At 36.7% G+C, this 20,281-nt stretch overlaps 1 protein-coding gene across 1 annotated transcript in view; it reads right to left on the reverse strand.

The window, feature by feature from the left end:
* enox1 (ecto-NOX disulfide-thiol exchanger 1) overlaps positions 1-20,281 on the reverse strand; it is a 71,708-nt gene that overhangs the window by 14,925 nt on the left and 36,502 nt on the right. The window contains exons 3-8 of the mRNA XM_079463625.1: positions 14,908-15,045; positions 11,638-11,805; positions 9,875-10,081; positions 8,377-8,610; positions 3,590-3,802; positions 1,563-1,669 (exon numbers count right to left, since the gene is read on the reverse strand). Coding sequence (XP_079319751.1) covers positions 1,563-1,669; positions 3,590-3,802; positions 8,377-8,610; positions 9,875-10,081; positions 11,638-11,805; positions 14,908-15,045 — 1,067 coding nt within the window. The remainder of the gene's footprint in view (positions 1-1,562; positions 1,670-3,589; positions 3,803-8,376; positions 8,611-9,874; positions 10,082-11,637; positions 11,806-14,907; positions 15,046-20,281) is intronic.

The raw sequence follows: 20,281 nt of genomic DNA on the forward strand, positions 1-20,281 counted from the left end.
GGATACTCCACCCAAAAAGAATTCTGGCATGAATTACTCACCCTATAGTTGTTCCAAACATGTATACATTTCTTTGTTCGGTTGAAAACAAAGAAATATTTTTGGAATGATGTTAGCAACCAACAATTCTGAGGCACCATTGACTATAATAAGTAGGGCCCCTTTTTTGTATTTTGTTTTGTTCTGTTGTAAACAAAAGAAGATATTTTGAGGAATGTAGGAAAACAAACAGTTATGGGACACCTTTGACTACCATTAAAATGTTTCTTATGGCAGTCAATGGTGCTTTAAAACTGTTGGTTGTTCAACCGAACAAAGAAATGTATACATTTTTGGGTGGAGCATCCCGTTAATGTCTATGATCTTGCTTAATTTTTTTTGCCTGTGGGATTCCTGTATTTAGCTTTGATTATTGATAAAAAAAGTTGATCTGATTAATTTGTCTAAATGTAAAAATAGTTATAATAATATTAACATAAACTAACAATGAATAATTCTTCTACAGCATTTATTCATCTTATTTAAATTTGACTGTGACTAATTACTGTAAAGTGTAACTGAAACTGTAAAGTCTTACCAAAAATGATTGTAATCACAAATGTACTTTTCATAGAAGTGGCATACTGACTACTTCTCACATCTTACAGCACCACATTTTTATCACATCAAATCTTACCTTGTGGCGACTGTGAACTGAAATGGAATCCTTTAATAGACTTGCCTTTAAACAATTAGTCAATACAGTCTTCATATATTTCTGCATTTACATTTCGTCATTACATCACTGCATATGATTTAAAGTCATTTAGAAAGTGATATGAATGGAGCAAAGACTGAAGCTCCATCCCCAGTGGCAGATTTTTATATTTTAGAGAATGCTGTTTGCATTAAAATTAATTTTGAATGCTGGTGATGCTGGGCATATATGAAAATGGAAATATTCAGAAGGTACATTCTAGAGACGTCAGGAATTTACATGGAAATATCCATATATGCATATTATAATTAAACATCCAAATTCATTTTCCCTCATAGTGACCTAGTTCAAAATTGAAGAGTAATTAAGAATTAATTCTAGCTAATCACTGATGAGAATCATTATAATCCTAGAAGCATATGTTGCCATGGTAACAATGATTCTTAGTAGGTGGCAATTTCAAGGAGAGCTTTGCTGCCTGAAAGAGCAAAACCTAGAAATCTGGTACATTTTGCTGTTGAGGTCTGTTCAATGAAAAGCCATAAGATACACGGCCATATAAACAGCTGCCGTGTCAGTGTACCGTGCAGAGCAAGGGTCTCAAACTTAAATCCCCGGGAACCACTGTTCTCTATTGGGTAACAGTTGAACAATGACAACAAAGCCCTTTACACATATTTTTCAAAGCATGAATTTTAAGTTAATACAGCTACAGTTACTGGCTTCGTTAAAAAGTTGAAAATTGGCTTGCAAGCCAGATTTAAGGATATAAATATTTAGAGGCAAACTTGGCCCTTGGGTGTGCAGTTTGAGACCCCCTATTGTAGGCAGCATGTCAAGAGGGGAGGAGAAATACAGTACCAACCTCGCACTGCTTTCGCCAAATGTCTATGTTCTTGCGCTGTGCTTTTGAGAAATGGTCCCATGCCTTTTGTCTGGTGGCACCGGTGAACACAGCCGTAATCTGCTCAACTTTGGTGGGTAAGGAAGTCAGACAAGACAAGCCATTTATGTAGAGCTTTGCATCTAAGCCAGCTAAAGTCAGACACATCAGGAACCTCACAACACTTCACAGAGAGGGCCCTGATAGTGTCTGTTGTACTTACATCTCATTAGCTGTTGATTCAATTCCATAAGACTGAGGGAGGCAACAGTCTTCAATTTGCTAAGTAACATAGTATTATTTAATATCAAACACTGGTTGGAGACAGCTCAGAATGCATTCATTTTAATTTCTCTATTTTCTGGCAAACTACAATAACTAGTCATGGAAAACTTTATCACCCTTTCACATATTTATGTTCTGTCAAATAGCCCTGAAGTCTTCTTTTCATTAAGCTTAATGTACATTTTTGTATAAAGTTGTCTAGTAATGTTCATGTGCAATGAAAGCAAATGGGACTTCAGGACATTTTGACAGAACATAAACATAGTAATACATGTGTGCAATGAAACTCTCTGTAGAAGTTCTGATAAAACATTAACATTAATTTATGATAAGGGTTTCTGTCATCTCGCTTCTGTTAACATATCTTGCAGTTATACTTCAGTGTATGCAAATGCATATTCAATCCACCTTCTTAGCTAGTGAACAGTCATCTTAATCAATATCTGATTAATAATTACTATTAATTCAACTTTTTATACACTTAGTGTATTTTTACCACAAAAGTTGTTGAAGGGTTTTGTCATGACAACTTTGAAAACCACTGCATTAGATTAGCATTTATTGAGATTTGGACCCTTTGTAAACTGTTGCCTGCTATTATTTTGTCCCAAGATGCCTGCAGTTTAGTTAAAAACAAATACTGTCTTTTAAGTACAGCTGGCATGATTTTGAAATACATCTCCCTTTTACTATTTCATGCATATGGTATATGCTGAGAGAAGCAAAGTTTTCCTTTGTTTATCTTTTGACAGGTTGCCATAACAAATCAGTATTTTTGAACGCATAAAGATGAGGGAATCTGGTGTGGGCCTACCTTTAAGTTAAGTTGAACACCTCCACATCTGCTATATGGTCAGAGTGCCTCCACTGAGACTGTACTTACCTAGGACCCTTCTATGGGCTTTGGTCACACTGACTTAGGCAGCTAGTGTAGTTCTGAATGCTGAGCGAACATCATATCCCTCACTGTACATCTATATATTGTCTAAGTGACTTCATTGAGATGGCGAATGCAATGTTTGTACTGCACACATGTAAATGAGACACTGGGGCTCTGTTCCAAAATCTAGTGATCTACCTTGCTGTCGAAACCCTACATAGGCATAGTCTTCTGAAACTTAAATGGCGCGACATGAGTAGCAAATGTCAAATAAATAGTGGGACATTTGAGTAAGACATTCATATTGGTATGCAAATAATGTGATAAAACACACCCAGACATTGGCATCAACATATTTTTCCCCATTCTGAACTATTTCCTACATGTTTTCTTATATGAATTCAACATTAATCTTGCTTCGCGGGGAATCTCACATTAAATTCTTTTCAATAAGCCTTTTCTTTAAGTAATACATCAAATGATACATCTGCTGTATGATTTAGCCTAATGAGTCTATAGGGAGTTCATCTATGATGCTTTAAAATACTGAATACATAGGCAACTCACTAGGTTTTGAAACAGAGTAAGTTCTTCTTTTGTCTTGTTTGATGGTGTAAGCATAACAATTGGCGCTTATGGACATTAACATTCACTCCTGCTGGCAGAAAAGTAATATCAAGATCAGCACGAAAGGTCCAGCAATCAGATCAGAGACTGAGGCCACTTAGGGACCGCTATATCATCTTTCTCTGTACAAAGGAAGTGCTGTTGTCATGGAAACACTAGATGAGAATCTCATAGTAACCAGTTGGGGTACAAACAGTGAAGACAGTAGGTATCTTACATTGTGTGAGGATGGCAAGCAAGGAATTTTTAAAGTGTTCTTTGGCCAACTCCATCTCCTCCTCATGTTGGGCTTTCTCGCTCATTAGACGACGCACGTGGCTGTTGGCTGACTGTATCATTGAGTAGAAATGATTCGCTGTGCGGCGGTTAACTTCGCCTCTTTCTACCCATGTGAAGAGCACTGTCGTCGCCTCACTGAACTTGTTGTCATCTAGAGGAAGGAATGAGAAAATCAATACAGTAGCAACTTCACAGTACAGTACAAACTTTGGTTACGGAAAGTTCTGACTTAGTACCTTTTCTAATTGACTGACATGATCTATCTATCTGCCAACCATCAAACAATGTCCTAGTATCCACCAGAGCACCCTATAACTACATAGTTATAAAATTCAATTGTCTCTTTAACATGCCCAAGTATTCAAACAACTCTGTGCCTCCAACCTTTAGATTTCAAGGCATTTTTAAACTTTCAGCCAAGCCAGCATCCTTTTCTAGGTATTAAATATAAATTTAAGAAAAACAAAATTTGATAGGGGCAGTATTTAGAGGACAGAACTGGACAGTGAAAGACACAACTTGGCCTCAAATCCATGGTCCCGAATTTACTCTAATTTTTCTGTATAGTCTTTTATTCCACTGGAGAAGAACATCATCTCATCAGACTCTTCAGTCACGGCTCGTGAATCAGTAAACTAACCCTGCATTTTTCTTGTCTAAACATGAAGTGTAATTCTATGCTGAGGAGTCGAGACATGAGGCGTTCGGTGTGGCCTCTCACAGGCTTCAGTAATCTGCTCCCTGTGGACCTGTGTGAAATACATTACTGAAATTGGAAGAATAATTGAATTTTGCCACAAAGTCACTGCAGTAGCTGGCTGGCAGTAAATTTGATCCCTCCCTTAATGAGATCCTACACAGCAACAACATCATTCCCTGTATCTGTGCTCACCAGTACACTTTTGACCAGACTTTTATTTCTTCATTTCACCAAAGAGATAAACCCCCTTTCGGGCCAATGATGAGAATGACATCAAACAAGATGCACTGTATGAATTATAGCAAAACATTATTCTAGGTCCCAAAATGTGAGCTATACTCAAACTCATTTTTGCTTTTTTATTAAATAAACATTATTCTCATCTGCAATGGGCGAGAATCTCATGGGACCCTGAGCATTTGCAATAGCAGGTATATTATTAAGATGGCACTCAAACTTCCCAGCTAATTAAAGGAAATTGAATTCTCCCGGCCCTAGGGCAAAAATGCCATCTGACAAGAATAAAAATACTTTCCACAGTCAAATAAGCCTTCACTAACAATCTGCCTTTTAATGAGAACATCCACCAGAAATGCACACATTAAATTTCCAACCTCTCCCCCAAAATTCCCAGCATTCAGTTTTTTGACCTCTCCATAACTCAGACACTCTGGAAGCCACCATGTTTCTGCCAATTCGGTCAGTGCTGGTTCTGAGTAGCCTTATTGAAAAAAGCAATCATTTTCATTTTTCCATAAGAGGATAATATCGCAATAAGCATTTACTTGCCAGAAAACATTAACCATAGACTTCTTAAATGAATACCATATGAAAGGGTTTTCAAATGCAGCAATAAAGCAGTAGATGGCTGGTTTTAAAAATGCTGCAGAAACATCAACATCAAAAGACAGTGGATTGCTAATATATATAAAAATCTATCCCTAATTAAACATTACTACAATGTAATGTTTGCTATTCATATATTGCTTACAGTATTATATATTACAATTTTTTTTATAAATCCTCTTCATTTTTAATAACAATCAATGGAAAAATATGTTTTTTAGCCACTATTGTGCTGTTATGATATTTACTAGAAGTGGTTGAATGAACCTTGCTAGCCAGTCATACTTTGACCATTTGGTTATGGTCAATAAACATTTTTGTATCTCTAAATTGCCTTATGGTCTAAGTTTAAGCGAAGGTTTCAGCTAGGGGCAACTGAATGTCAGAGATAAACAGAACTGAGCCAGGTGTGGAAATATTGAGACCCATCAGAGATTATTTTTTCTGATGCCCTTTGGGTTCAATAAATATCAGAACAGATTCGAATCTCTGGATGCTGCACGCAGGGAGGATGGGAGGTGCTTGACAGTGTGCTGTGATTGTTGATGAGGGGGAGGCTGCAGTCAAGTCCCATCATATAAATGAAATTAGTCTCTCCAGTGAGACGAGAGCTATGCATAGAAATTATGGCAGTCAAACACAACCCAACCTCTACTGCTTTCCTGGTGCTGCAAGCTGTAATCAAATCAAAGCATGAGAAACTATCTTTGAAATAAAGCAAGAAGGGTGACGTTGCTAATAAATGCGAATGTCAAGCAGTGACATAAAAATGACAGTTGGTGTGACAAAAAAAGCATGTGGAGCCTTGAAAACTGTGTGCCCTCCACTATTATTGGCACCCTTGGTAAATATTATAAATGGAGGCGTTTTGATCTTTTGTTTTTAAAATCTAGGCAATTCCAAAATTTCATTGAATGAAAACAATTTAAATTAGGGGGAATTTTACATTGTACATTTTTTTTTCTTCCATACATGTTGGCCACAATCATTCGCACCCTTGTATTTAATATACTCTGCAACCTCAATTTATAAGAAAACAGCAGTGTTTTCTTTTCAGTCTGATGAGGTGTGGGAATACATTGAGAGTAAAGAATTTCTCCAGATCCTTCAAATGTTGGTGCTCCCTTTTCTTCAGTTCATCCCACTCATTTTAGGGTTCAGGTCAGGGAACTGGGATGGCTATGGCAGGATCTTGATTTTGTGTTCAGTGATCAGGATGTTTGTTCTGAACCAGTGTACTGATGGAAGATCTAACCACGACCCATTATAATATTTCTATAAGAGCAAGTCAGGGATTGATTTTTATATCTGTTTGAATTTGATATAATACATGATGCCATGTATCTGATCAAGATCTCCAGAATCTCTGGTATAAAATTAGGTCCACAACAATGAAGATCTGGTGGTATATTTAACTGTGGAAATGGGGCACTTTTTTATCCCTGTGTGAACCAAACATTTATTGTGTTATTGCTGCCAAAAAAACTATTTTTCATTTCATATGGCTATAGACCCCAGTCCTGTTTGAAGTTCCAGTATGGCATTGTGGAGTTTATTTTTGCATGAGAGCAGAAGATTTGTTTCAGTGTCCCAAACAACTTGTGGGGATGGAGGTGCAGTTTTGCTTTATTTTTGTTTGATTTTTTTCTGACACTAAAATTCAAGTAATTTCTGCAATTCTCCATCTGTGCTCTTTGAAAAAACTTTGGCCACACAAAATATTATCTTGCTGTGCATTAAGACAATATAGACAAACATTCTCTTTCAGGCAGATTTGCAATATATCTAGTCCATTAAAACCTCTTGATAATTGCCCTGATGTTGAAAATGGGAATTTTTCTGTTTCAACCATTTCCTTTTAAATCCAGCTCAACAATCGTTTGCTGCACATCAGAACTATATTCTTTGGTTTTACCCATTGTGATGAATGATTTTGTGTTACTTAATATTATTCTCCATGTGCAACAAGAAGTCGTGACTGGACTGGTTTCTATTCACCTTGGTATGCTCAGAAAATTTGAATATTAATGGGAATATACTTGGGAGATATTTTACTCATAAGAATTTCTAGGGCAGCCAATAATTGTGGCCACTGTGTATTAGAGAAAATAAATGTTTGCAAAATGTGATATTCCCCCCACTTCAAATTGTTTTACTTTGGAATTTTGTAGATTTTTTTAATTAAAGATCAAAACGAGAAACCATGCAGATTTTTGCAGCCTTCTTTGTTCATGTTTACCAAAGGTGCCAATGATAGTGGAGGGCCCTGTATATTAAAAACTGGACAACATGTTGAATGCTAATACTAAGAAAAATGAAGCACACATTTCTTCTAAGAAAAATTAATGTTTTACACATCTCATGGTTTGCAGAAGATCCCATGGCAGATCTGAAAATATCGCAGCATGAATTTCAATACAGCTGTCAATATTTTAAATGACATTGGTTCTCATTGGTGGGATAAAACACAGGTTAACTAGTAACAAGGCGTGCAAACCAGTGAGATCTATTAGAATTTGCATTCGCATCTGCTTGTTTACTTTCCAGTTTCGCTAAATTATTAATACTTTTCTCTCAAATTTAAGTACTATAAAAAAAGATGATGACAGGTAAAAAACTATTTTGTATTCGAATGAGGTAAAAAGCTCATATACATGTATGCCATTGAGTCAGTTAGGAGAGAATTTGGGTAGTCTTCTGAATTATAATAAAGTATTTTGCGCAACCAAAAGCAAATTAAATCTATTTAGTCAACCTTGGAATCCCATTTACGAAGCCTGGCACGGAGTGTTCACTTCATTGAAAATCAGCTCTCACTGGAACTAGCTGATCATACAAGCACACCAGTACTGCAGAATAAACAACAGCTGGGGCAGATGCAGACTCGGATGAGATGAGGACCCTTGAGAGGCATATGACCCTTAAAACTACGTAGCCACCCGTTAATGTCTGTCACATCATCAGAGGGCAGTCAAAAACAGCTGGGAAATGTCTGAAGAGAAGCAGACCTGGGAGTTTAGACCATTTTACCACATTCTGCCTTTATTACAGGAATAAAAGCTCTGCCTTGAAGCTTTTCCAAAGAGCCCAAATTTCTCTCTGTGCTATATTAATGATGACAAATCTCTTCTTTAAAGGCTAGATGAGATCATGGCACCAGAGTCTGTGGGAAAGCTTACCTTTCAATTTCTCAGCCAAGAGAGCTGCCTCGTGCTCAGAGTAGTGCATTATGGGGGGAGGCGAAGGAGGTCTCAGCCGCTCCTCCTGGATTTTCTGTCGATGCCGTTCTTCTCGTGCCAGTAATCTTTGCGTGCACTCCCACTCGTACAAATCATCTCTCGCCTGAGCAAAATCTACATGTATGCGGCCCGAATCCTTTTTATCGGTGCTGGAGCCAATGCGCATCCGATAGCCTAAAACAACAAACATCAATCATCAAACAAAGCTATCATGCAGGGATATTCATTACATAAAAAAGTAACGTGACAGTTTACAGGAACACATATTAAATGCTAAATAATATTTGATCTGTCTGAATTATTCAAATTCTTGTCACATGTTAATATATGGAATTCTAGCACATGCAGTATTTTCCAGTACTGTATTTTAAAAGAAATGTCTTAGTGATGGATCTGGTCAAAGATCTGAAATGGCACCATCCTCTGGAGCGGCAGTGGGCGTCACCCCTCTACTCTGAGCTGTGTACTTCACTGGCTCATCCGTGGCAGTTTAATTTGACTGTTCTGTTCCGCCACTCTCATTGAAAATGAATTGTGATGTAGTCGTCTTTCCAAGCATTATCACTAACACGCACAGATGACACCTCTCCACACATCAATAACATTTCTTTGGTCTTGACTCTTGGCTCATGGTTTAGTCAAGTGCTCAAACCATTTGCACAGCTTAAAAAAAGTAAAACATTTGACCATTTTCTGGTTTATATGATGACATTTTATAGTATTTTGTTGTTATGTGGAGGACCTTATAGGGATAGTTCACCCAAAAATTCAGTCAGCATTCACTCACCCTCTCGTCGTTTCAAACCTGTATAAATTCCTTTGTTTTGTTAAACACATTGCGAGAATATGAGTAACCAAACTCCGCCATTGACTCCCATAGTAATTATTTTCCCTACTATTTCAGTAAAAGGGGAATGAATTCTGTTTGGTTATTAATGTTCTTTCAAATATCTCCCTTTGCGTTCAGCAGAACAAAGACATCTATACAGGTTTGGAACAATGTGAGGATTAGTAAATGATGACAGAAAATTCATTTTTGGGTGAACTATATCACTTTTAAAGCAGCCTGAGGTGCAGTAGTCCAGAATGATCAGAATAGCTTGCTTTTGTTTTTGTTGTATGTGGATTTTAGGTTATTAGTTCTATTTTTAGTCGAAAATGTGTGCTATAATTTATCTCTGCTGGTGTCCCCACTGGCTAATCTGGCAATTGTTGCATCAGCAACATTGCCTGCCAAAATCTGCTGTTAACAGCATAGGTTTTCGGGTCCACATAACCAGAAAAAAAAACAGTCGGAACTAGCATTAAAATTAATTCTGATGGAGTGTTTCTTTCAGCAGTCAAAGTAAAGAGAAAATCCAAGTTTTAATCAAATGAGTAATAAAACAAGAAGCATGTGCATGTGCATGTGTATGTGTATAAATAAACAAAAACACACCAGAGAGGTAGAGGGCCTTGTCCACCATGAACTCCTCACTATAGCGAATGTGGCAGAAGTTTTTCTTGCTCTTGCGAATGGCAATAATCTCACCGCACTGGTCAAAAACTTCTTTAATTATCTCCTCAGTCGCATTTTCAGGAAGTCCACCAACAAAGACAGTCTTGCACCCTGGAGGTCTCTCTCTAGTGGAGGGTGGCGGAAGATCTGCAAGAATCACAAAGAGCCTGATTATTGCAGTCAGAGTGTATGACTCAACAATACTTTAATCAAGTAAATGTGATAAAAAAAAATTTCCAGCATATAAATGGGGCTGAGTAAAGAGAAAATTAAAATTGTAAAAAGTTTAATTAATTTGAAATATTCTGCCTAATTTCTAGGTTAGGAGATGTATGTAAAAAGTTTATTAACATGAACCATCTAACTGTAATTGAAGAGTTTATTTAATAATGTATATTCTTATCAGATTTAGATTTACAGTAATTAAATCTTTAAGTGGAACATATTACATTTCTTTCAAAAGGCATAGATAGTAATTTCGTCAGTGACTTCTGATTTTGGATATCAGCATAGCAGTGATGAATTTATGAACTACTTCACAAATAAAATTAGTGATATTAGAGAAAAAAATATAACTATGCATCCAGAGGCTACACTAGCTGATCAAACAACCAACTACAGCTCCCCTAAGGAGCAATTGCAATTATTTTCTACTGTAGATCACGGTGAACTGTCTAAAATCATTAGATCATCTAAATCAACAACATGCATGCTAGACCCTATACATATTGTACAAATCTACTGAAAGAGAAGCTTCCAGAAATTATAGATCCTCTTCTAAACATTATTAACTAATCTCTGACACTAGGATATGTGCCTAAAGCATATAAGGTGGCTGTTATAAGGCCCCTTGTCACAAAAGTCCAACTCGACCCTAAAGAAATAGTTAACTAGAGACCTATATCAAATCTACCATTCATTTCTAAAGTACTCTAAAAAGTAGTTTCAACAAAAAAACAGAGACTGCTTTGATCAGAGTTACAAATTATCTGCTTTTGGCGTCGTTAATGATGCTGCTAGACTGTAGTACTGCATTCGACACCATTGACCACAGCAGACCACTCTAACATAGACTTGAAAATTCCGTCGGCATTAATGGAATAGCTTTGAAATCTTACTTGTCCGACCCTTTTCAATTTGTAGCAATAAACAATGAGGTGTAACGCAAATCAAAAGTCCAGTGTGGTGTACCACAGGGCTCAGTTTTAGGGCCTCTGCTCTTCTAACTATACATGGAGATGTAATAAAGCGACACGGAGAAAGCTTTCACTGCCGTTACGATTACACTCAACTTTATATTTCCTCGAAGCCTCCCGAAACACAGCAGTTAAACAAAATAATGGAATGCATAGTCGATATAAAAAACTGGATGAGTAACAATTTTTTATTTCTTAACTCGGACAAAACAGAAGTGTTACTCATTGGACCGAAAACCGCCTTACATAACAACAAAGAATACTGTTTAACTTTTGACAGATGTTCCATAAAAAAAACTTGTCGACAGCAAAGAATCTATTAGCTACCTACTGCACTATTAAATGGTAAAAAAAGCGCTAAATAAATTAAATTGACTTGACTAGTTTATATGTTTACCATTTACATAAAATTAGTAGCATTCATCAATATATTATAGATATCAATATAATAACATAATATAACAATTATTATATCATTCAGACTTATTCATGTGTTGTGGTTCTTACTGGGGTTCTGTGGAAACAGTGTGCAGCTCTTGCAGTGGATGATGTCCTTTATTACTGGAAGTTCTGCTGGCACGGGATGAGGAGGTACCAAACTGATCCCAGCCATCATGGGATTGATTGGGGTGATGATTCCTAAATTGGGGTCAAAACCTTGTATGCAGATGGAGTCTGAAGATGGAAAATAGAAAAGTGGAAGGTTATAAAGTGATTTACAATTTGAAACTTCTGAGAAGAGCCATTAAGAATAAATAGAATACATGTCGGTATAAAAAGAAAGGATTCTGACAAAAGCTGTGCTACAGTGTTTAAGAATCTGTCGAGAAGTATTTGACTCTAGTTGTGTGCTGCTATTTTTCCATTGAACACAATACTAGGAATGCAATAATTCAACAATAGTAAATGCATCTGTTAAGTTCAGAAATATAGCACATAAAACTGTAGTTAACACATAGTTAAGAACAGCACTGCCATCTCTGTGAACAAACTGAAATCCTCCATACATATAGGAAATATGGACATAATCCATAATAAAATAATAGAGTGTTTTGTTTCAAACTAGCTTGTCACGCCAACCCCAGATCTTGTATTTCTGTATTTATATGTAAGCATTTGGCAGAAGTTTTTATCCAAAGCAATTTATATTGCATTGTGTTATACATTTCGTTTTGACTATGTGCAATCCCCTGGGACCTTGGTGTTCCTGGCGCCATGCTCTAACCACTGAGCCACAGGAAAACAGATTTTGTCACATTTTTCAAGATATCTTTCCATAGAAATCACCACAAAGATTGCAGCTTCCACAAAAATTTGTAGGACAAATCTGCTCATCATTAAAGAGGTGATATGCCATTAATCAGAGCCCATCAAAAACACTATTACCAAATGCAGAGCAGCATGCCCATTACCCTCAGGGCCTGCAGTCCAAATATATAATCTGTAAGGAAATTTGTCTCAGCTTTTTTTTTGGCCTGACACATTTCCATTGCTCACCACAGCTAATATGTGATGCATAATTATCCAGAGCAGCCAGAATGACAGTGAATAACTCAGACACCAGCGCAGATGAGTCACAGTAAAAACCTAGATTCAAGTGCTTCCAGCCTCTGTTAAGGTTAAATCAGCTTTTGTGTTTATAACTTTTTTTTTGCATTTGTAACCCTTGTCTTCATTTGTGTATCTGTATCGAACGTGTGAATCTGGATTGAACAACTTTGCTTCGTTGGCATGTTAATATAGAATTCATTCCAAAATCTAACGACACATTTGTCAATGTTATTGATAGGCCTTTGGTATTGAGATGTTTACTATAGTAAACATTTAGGGGAGATATTCACAAAGATTTAATTTGCAGTCCCCTGATTATAACAGTACGCGTTAATATTTAGTTGAATTTCATCCTGATGAGATGTTTATAGGATGAAGCTTTCTGTTAACAGTTTATAGGATGAAGCTTTCTGTTAACACAATGTGTTCTGTTAACACATTGTGAATGTAGGCCATGACTGCTTCTGGTGAAGCCTGATCTGGCTTTTATTATTTTTCTCACTAAAAACAGCCTTATATAATCTTTGGTAAATATGTGGATTCATACATTCAGAGCTTACACCAATTTTTAACCTAAATCTCCCAGCATGCTCAGTCTAAAGCGCAACACAATGGAACCCAAACAAAGGCAACTCGTAACTGCAGAAACATTATTTATATTTAGACTAAGATTCATTGTTGTGCCTCACCAATCCAGTGGGATTAAAGCCATCTGAAAAAAATATATTTTGTTCTCGCAAAGCATGTCTTCTAATAAACTGGTGCAAACAAACATTTAGAATAAATAGAAAATGTCCTGAAATACAGAGAATGAAATGAGAAATTGTGCGAGTGAGAATCTGTTCTTTGAGCAGCAAATTTATGAGCAGATATGGGACAAGATAGAAGCTGTGTGTGTGTGTGTGTGTGTGTGTGTGTGTGTGTGTGTGTGTCATAAGCAATATGTGTGATGTGGAAGTGTGCCTGGAAGCATGCTGGGGGAAATTAAAACAAACCTCATTTCAGCATAATCTGTAATATTTGACAAAAAACATAATTTGTTCCACACATTCCTTTGAAGCTGAAAATCTTCACATAATACATTATAAACATTATCAACATAATAGCTAAATAGTACTTTCCAGTCTGTTTGTTCTCAAAGGCTATTGCTGTAGTTTGACAAAACTCTCTTTCTAGTCAGACTTTTTTTACTCTTTTGTATAGATATTGGGATTTTCCACAAGTAATTTTGGCCGTGTATCGTGGGTCTTGACCCAACAGTGAGTAAGATCAGGAATCCTCACCCCATTGCTAAGGGTTGGCTTAGAAGTAAAAAAAATGTATAAAGAAGTACAAAATTTCAGTGTTTCTTTCAGCCGTGGCGTATTAACAGAGGCTTTAGAAGGAAAGCTGAGAATAATAGTTTAATATACATTGTAAGATGATTTCTGAAATCACCCAAGAACAATAAAATCCTATATGCAATTCAAATAACGAGTGCCATCCCAGCGTCTCATAAATAATCATGATCCGAAATATCGGCTCATGCATTTTAATCTTAGTCTAATTTGCCTCAATCCATGGTTTATCCAACGTGATAGTCATTATAAAAGGTTCCAAACCAAGACAGACTTCATTTGTATGAAAAACTGACACAAGGACCAGTAAAGCAGGAAAGGTAAACTGCCAGTGTATGAAGAAGGCAAATTGCCAAGCACTCCATTAGTCCACACATCTTCACAGCTTGTTTAGAAAAAATTACCAAACAACTTTGATTATAAGACACATTTCCGGCACACACATACTTGCACAAATGTACATGGCATTTGGAGCAACAGCTGATGATGACCGAATTCAGAGGGCTGGAAATGATCAGTGGCCAATCAGAGACAGCAGTGAAGCTCTTAGACAGACAGTGAGGATAAACACCAATCACTTGTCTTAAAAGAAAAAGGGTGCCATCATCAGGACAGGCCTTGAGCTATTGAAAGCCACAACAATCCAGTATCTTAGCAGAAGAATAAAGCTCAACCAACTGGAACATAGGTCAACGTAAAATCCAGTGTCCAATGATTCTAAAGGCCATGTACCTTGCTTGGGCCTCTGGTGGCTTTGCAGCTTGCCAGAGAGGGGAAAATAGAAACCTTGCTGTAATATCTGTTTGTGTTTCCCCTACCATTAACATCCACAGAGGGCTACTGTGGAACAGAAGCATTAGCTAAATGGTGAAAAGGTGAAGAGCCTTACCTGATACCAGCTGTGGCCCAGTTAGGCTCATCGGCACAATGCCCAGGTTATTCATGGCAGTTGCCCAGGCACCAGGATCCGCCATAGGCACATTGATGTGGCTCTGCTCGCTTCCCAAACTGCCAATACCGTCTGCTGCTGCAGAGAAAGCATGAATAACCCACTTCATCAGACCTTCATACAAAAATAATAGTCTCTTGGTCAACACTAAAGAGAACATTAAGTCACTCACAGACTAAATATGTGCATTTATGTGGTCACCTGGGCAAAAAGTAGTTGTTATGCTTTTTTTTACTAGGGTATGAGGGCATTCATTGTGGACTTGTAGTATAACTGGTTACTAAGTTATAGCTCACTCTTGACACTTCAACCTGCATACTAAGCCTACTACTAAACCACCATCCTATTTTAACCTATGACCTTTGACCTTTGTTACTGGTTACTAAGTTATAGCCCCACAAATAATGCCGACCCATTGCATGTTGCTGTCAGATATGATGCTCTAAAGAAACAACTACTACCATGAGAAAGACAACGGAGCTCAGATTTACAAAATAGCAAAAGAAAAAGAATAACACTTATTAAAACGGCCTGCTTTTACAACAGAATGCATAACATCTTCACTGATTTCTTTCGCATCTAGAGACAACCTCTACCCCCACTAGAATACACTGTAAACGTTTTCGCTGTAGTTATGCAGCTAGTTGCCAATAACTTACTGTAGATTTAAATGTATCAAATTTATTGGCAACAGATTGTTAAAAGATAAATGAATATTAATCATTCTTTACAAGTCTTTATCTTTACGGAAAACATTATAAAAAACAGCCTTATGTCAAGCATTCTGGGAACCAGAAATTTAAATTTTTACACTTTGTCATTTAGCAGGCGTTTTATTTTTGGAACCAGAAATCCACATTTATATTTTTACATTTAGTCATTTAGCGACCGCTTAAATGACTAAATGTAAAAATGTAAATGTGATTTCTGGTTCCCAGAATCCTTTGCATGAGGCTGTTATTTTATCATTTTCTGTTTTTGTCTACTTTTGGTTCCCAGAAAGCTTTGCATGAGGCTGCTATTTTATAGTTTTTTTCTTTACAGTAAGTACAATTTTTTACAGTTTAGTCTTTGTGCTATTAACCGGGGTCAGTCATCTCATTGAAGCCTTAATAAAAACTAAGGTTCACGACAAGTAAATTGTCCATCTCACAGTAAAATAATCAAACAATCTATATTAATAATAAAATAATACACAGAAAAGTGTGAATGTGCAACAATAAAATGCATAATAGTGGTAATGTAATGTCTTAACATAATAGTGCAGTGACAATAAGGGTTATTTCTATTTAAATAGATCTGTTTACACATTTCGTATTAAGGGGGCCCTGCTCCATGCATCTCTGATCTAACGGGTCCTTGCCCAGAAAAACTTTGAAGACCCCTGATCTAGATAGATACTATCTTGTTATTGATCCTAAATGATACCGTAGTAGAAGAAGTTCCATCTTCTTCATATGCCAAAACTGATAGATCTAACTATTCTGCAGACTTGATTGTCAGAGGGGTCAGAGGGGGGAACAGCAGGCAGGGGATGAAGATATGTTAATAAAATGAGCAACTTTGTAGAGAGAAAAACATAGCTGTGTCCAGATGCCAAACTCTGTCTAGAACTCTGTTTTGAAATCACTCTATCTCCGTCAAACTTCGTCTGACTTCATCATTCTAACTTCGTCTGACTAGAAACACATTGAGCAGGTGTTATTATACCAACATAGACAGTGGGAAGTTTCAAAGCTTCACAACATTGTCTTGTGACGTTATTTAGAACCTTGAGAACGAGACCACTCGAAGTAATCTTCTTGTGTAGACAATACAAACGCAGCATCCAACAGAATGTAGACTATAATTAAATAGAAAGAAAAGAATATAATCTATAACTTATAAAGTAAATATATAGGAAAACAATAGAGAATAATAATAAAGAATAATATAGATGAGAAAATAAGAAATCAAATTCAATACAAAATGAATGTTTGTACTTTCAAGGCTTGTGAATTAGAATTTTAAAGTTTTATTTAATTAACACTTCATATAGGAATATATAGTCCGTTTAATATTTGACCTGTGTTTCTCTCTCCTTATCTTGGGTGTGTGGTTCTCGGTGATAGCCGCTGTGCGCGTTTGTGTGTGTGTGTTGGTGCATGTTGTGTGTGTGGAGTGTTTTGTGTGTTGATATGTTTGAATCGGTGTGTGTGTGTGTGTGTGTCTGTGTGCTGTTTGTTTTTATAACCTTACATGTTTTGCTTATAGTCAATATGTTTCTTGTACAGCTGCTTTGTAACAATGGAAATTGTAAAATGCGCTATATAATAAAGTTGCCTTGACTTGATGCATTAAAATGGGTTTAGAAATGTAAACATTATTGTCCTTTTTATCAACAGCTCATCTGTTGTGTTTTTAGGGCAGTTTTGCCTCTCCAGTATGGCAACAATACTGATATTGTATTGTACTGTATTGTAACAATGGGCCAAGGGGATCAATGTGGAATTAAAACTATGATGTCCAGTGTTGCGCAGTAGAGTTGCTACAAGAAGTGACTCTACTCGTTTAACTACATTTCTCTATGTAGTAGCCTGGTGTTAGCTTGGCTGTTTTCTGAATCAAATAGCATGTCTGAACCTCAAGCGCAAATCAGAAATGCTGCTTAGGATCGCTGATATTGGACCAGCCACCACCAAACATACACGGATCTGAGTGACATCCAAATGGCAAAAATGGGTGCCACCCCAACATTTTATTTGCTACTGATGGTGATTGACATCTGATTTAACCTCTCGCAGAACAAAGCGTTCGGCATTAGTCCAGCGCAGCTGCACGGGAGAATGCACTGGCTGATTTAGAGATACACAAGAATAAGGCACTGTAGTTTAATAAAGTCTAACCATTAAGGTTTGGGTTTAGGGTTCCTGAACAACTTTTCATTGTGTAAGTGAGCGCTAGGTTCTATTAGCAGATAATAATTAGATAACAGAGATCGGTTCCTAACATGCATTTAGTTTACATCAGGGTCAGACTCTGAAATTAATTAGGCCATGGAAAAATCACACCAAGGTGAACAAAATATCATCCAAATTCAAGATTAAAGGTATTCAAGATATTCAAACTAACTACGACAGTCACGATCTAAAAAACGGAACCAATGTCGATTAGAGCATTACATTTTGATTTGCTACAGTGGTGAGCATTACAACCAATCACAGTTCAGCATATGAATACACTGGACAATCAAAGGCATCTACATGATTAACCGATGATTGAGAGCTGTGAAGTGCGCTGCAGACACAATGTTCATTATAACCAACCGCTTACGTACACGATGTAAGCAAGATTTATTGTGCTGTGTAGCGAGACCCTTTCATGTTTAACCTTAAGTCATTGAGTGTTTAAGTGGGGTTAAATGTTCTTTGATAGTTTTCTTTATATTCTTGTATATTTCGGTAACAATTAATGATTTTTGTAAATCAATTTTTATAAAAGTATATCTTACAACATTATACAATTGTTGTGTAAACAGTTTTAACAGTCTTTGTAATAAGCCATCACAGATGCAACCTCTGCAGGTTTTGTTGATGTTGATACTATTGTACTGTCTACATGTCATTATTCTTCTTTGTTAAAATAATGGATTAAATGTACTGTAAGCATTTGGTATAAAACATTACTAAAAATACCTCAAAAATGTTCCCCTTACATACCTGAAACTTTGTTTCTGAATAATTATGCAAATGTGTTTGATTGATTACTGAGATAGCATTTGGAAAGTAATCAGTTCAAAATTTAAATAAAAAAGTAGCTTACATGTAGTAAGCTACATTTTCATTTTGCTGTAGCTTAACTTTTTCAGGGTGGTAGCTTTAGTGTAGTGAAGCTTAATTTAATGTAGAGTAACTATTAGCTTAGCTCACTACATATTCCAAGTAGCTTGCCCAACAATGATGATGTCTTACAAAAGGGCTAATCAATTTGATCCCTGGATGCAAATGTGTTGGAGATTCATCTCCAACTCTATTCCAACACACTTGCCTGCAGTTTGGCAGACTTAGCTGGTTCAGGTGTGCTTCTTTAGGATTGAAGAGTTAACTTAGCTAGACATTGCCATTACAGGAACTGAATTGAATAGTGGGAATGCATTGACGTCCCTTTCCCCCGTGAACATGACTTACATACAGTAGGAATCAGGTGTTCCTGGACACTGAAATGTTGCGCCGAATATTGTAAGCAGTCATCATGAGTGTTTTGCTACCCACGGGGGCGCGCTCCGGAGGGCTCACGTGGTGTTCAGGTGGTAAAGGGACGACCCGTCCAAACCCTCTATTGCCCTAACTTACAATGATGCTTATGTAAGTTTTGGAACAGAAGTGGTGTGACTGTTCTGCATGGTATGGCTAACTGCAGGGCACCCATTTTGCATGCACCCATTTTACATGCACCCAACTGCATGCACCCATTTTGTTTTAGGGGGCACAGTGTGCACAACAAACAGAAACATGTCCTATACGTACAAATACATACATTACAAGCAATATTATAGAGAATATCTCTTAAGTGTATTCAAAACATCTCACAAATCATTGCGAGAATTACATTTAAAAAACTATCTGATTGATACATGAATTTTCTTCCCAGTGATTTTTTTAAACATTTTAAAGGTAAATGCATCGGTCTGGTATGCTTCGTATATCTTGAATACAATTTTGTGCTATAGTAGTTAAAGAGTCATTGTTTGCATTCAAATTAAGCAAAATGGTTACCCTACGAAATTTCATCCATAATGAAACAAATATATATAATGCAATATATTACATTATATATTAATTATAGTGCATCTTAATATTTGAAAAGTGTAAATTCTTTATGTTTTATTTTAAATATTGTTTATATAATTTTAACTAATATAATCTAATTATTTAATATTTTAGAAATATATTTTCTTTAAGAGTATTGTCAGTCATTGCACACTGAAATGGAACTGTAATAAAAAAGTTATTCACTTTAAACGATGCTACCTGTATGCCAAAAGCCAAGAGGTGTGTTTGACTGCGCAGATTTAACCAATTTATCGCAAGAGCCATTTGAAAGCATCTGGAGCAGTCTGATCTCACAGTAGTTTGTGACATACTGGGATCGGTCTGGGCCACTTTTAAGTCAAAAACCCAGTTCATTGGTCCAGTTCTCTTGCCCCTGTTTGGTTGAGGGGTCTAAACAAATGTTTTGCCTAAACGATGGGGCATACTAGCATAGAATGAGTCTAAAAGTCTTGTTTCGAGGACGCGTGTGTTTCCGTTAGCCGAGCTCCCGACTGACGCAGATG

The sequence above is a fragment of the Barbatula barbatula genome (genome assembly GCF_947034865.1).
Source record: "Barbatula barbatula genome assembly, chromosome: 9".
Classification (NCBI taxonomy): domain Eukaryota; kingdom Metazoa; phylum Chordata; class Actinopteri; order Cypriniformes; family Nemacheilidae; genus Barbatula; species Barbatula barbatula.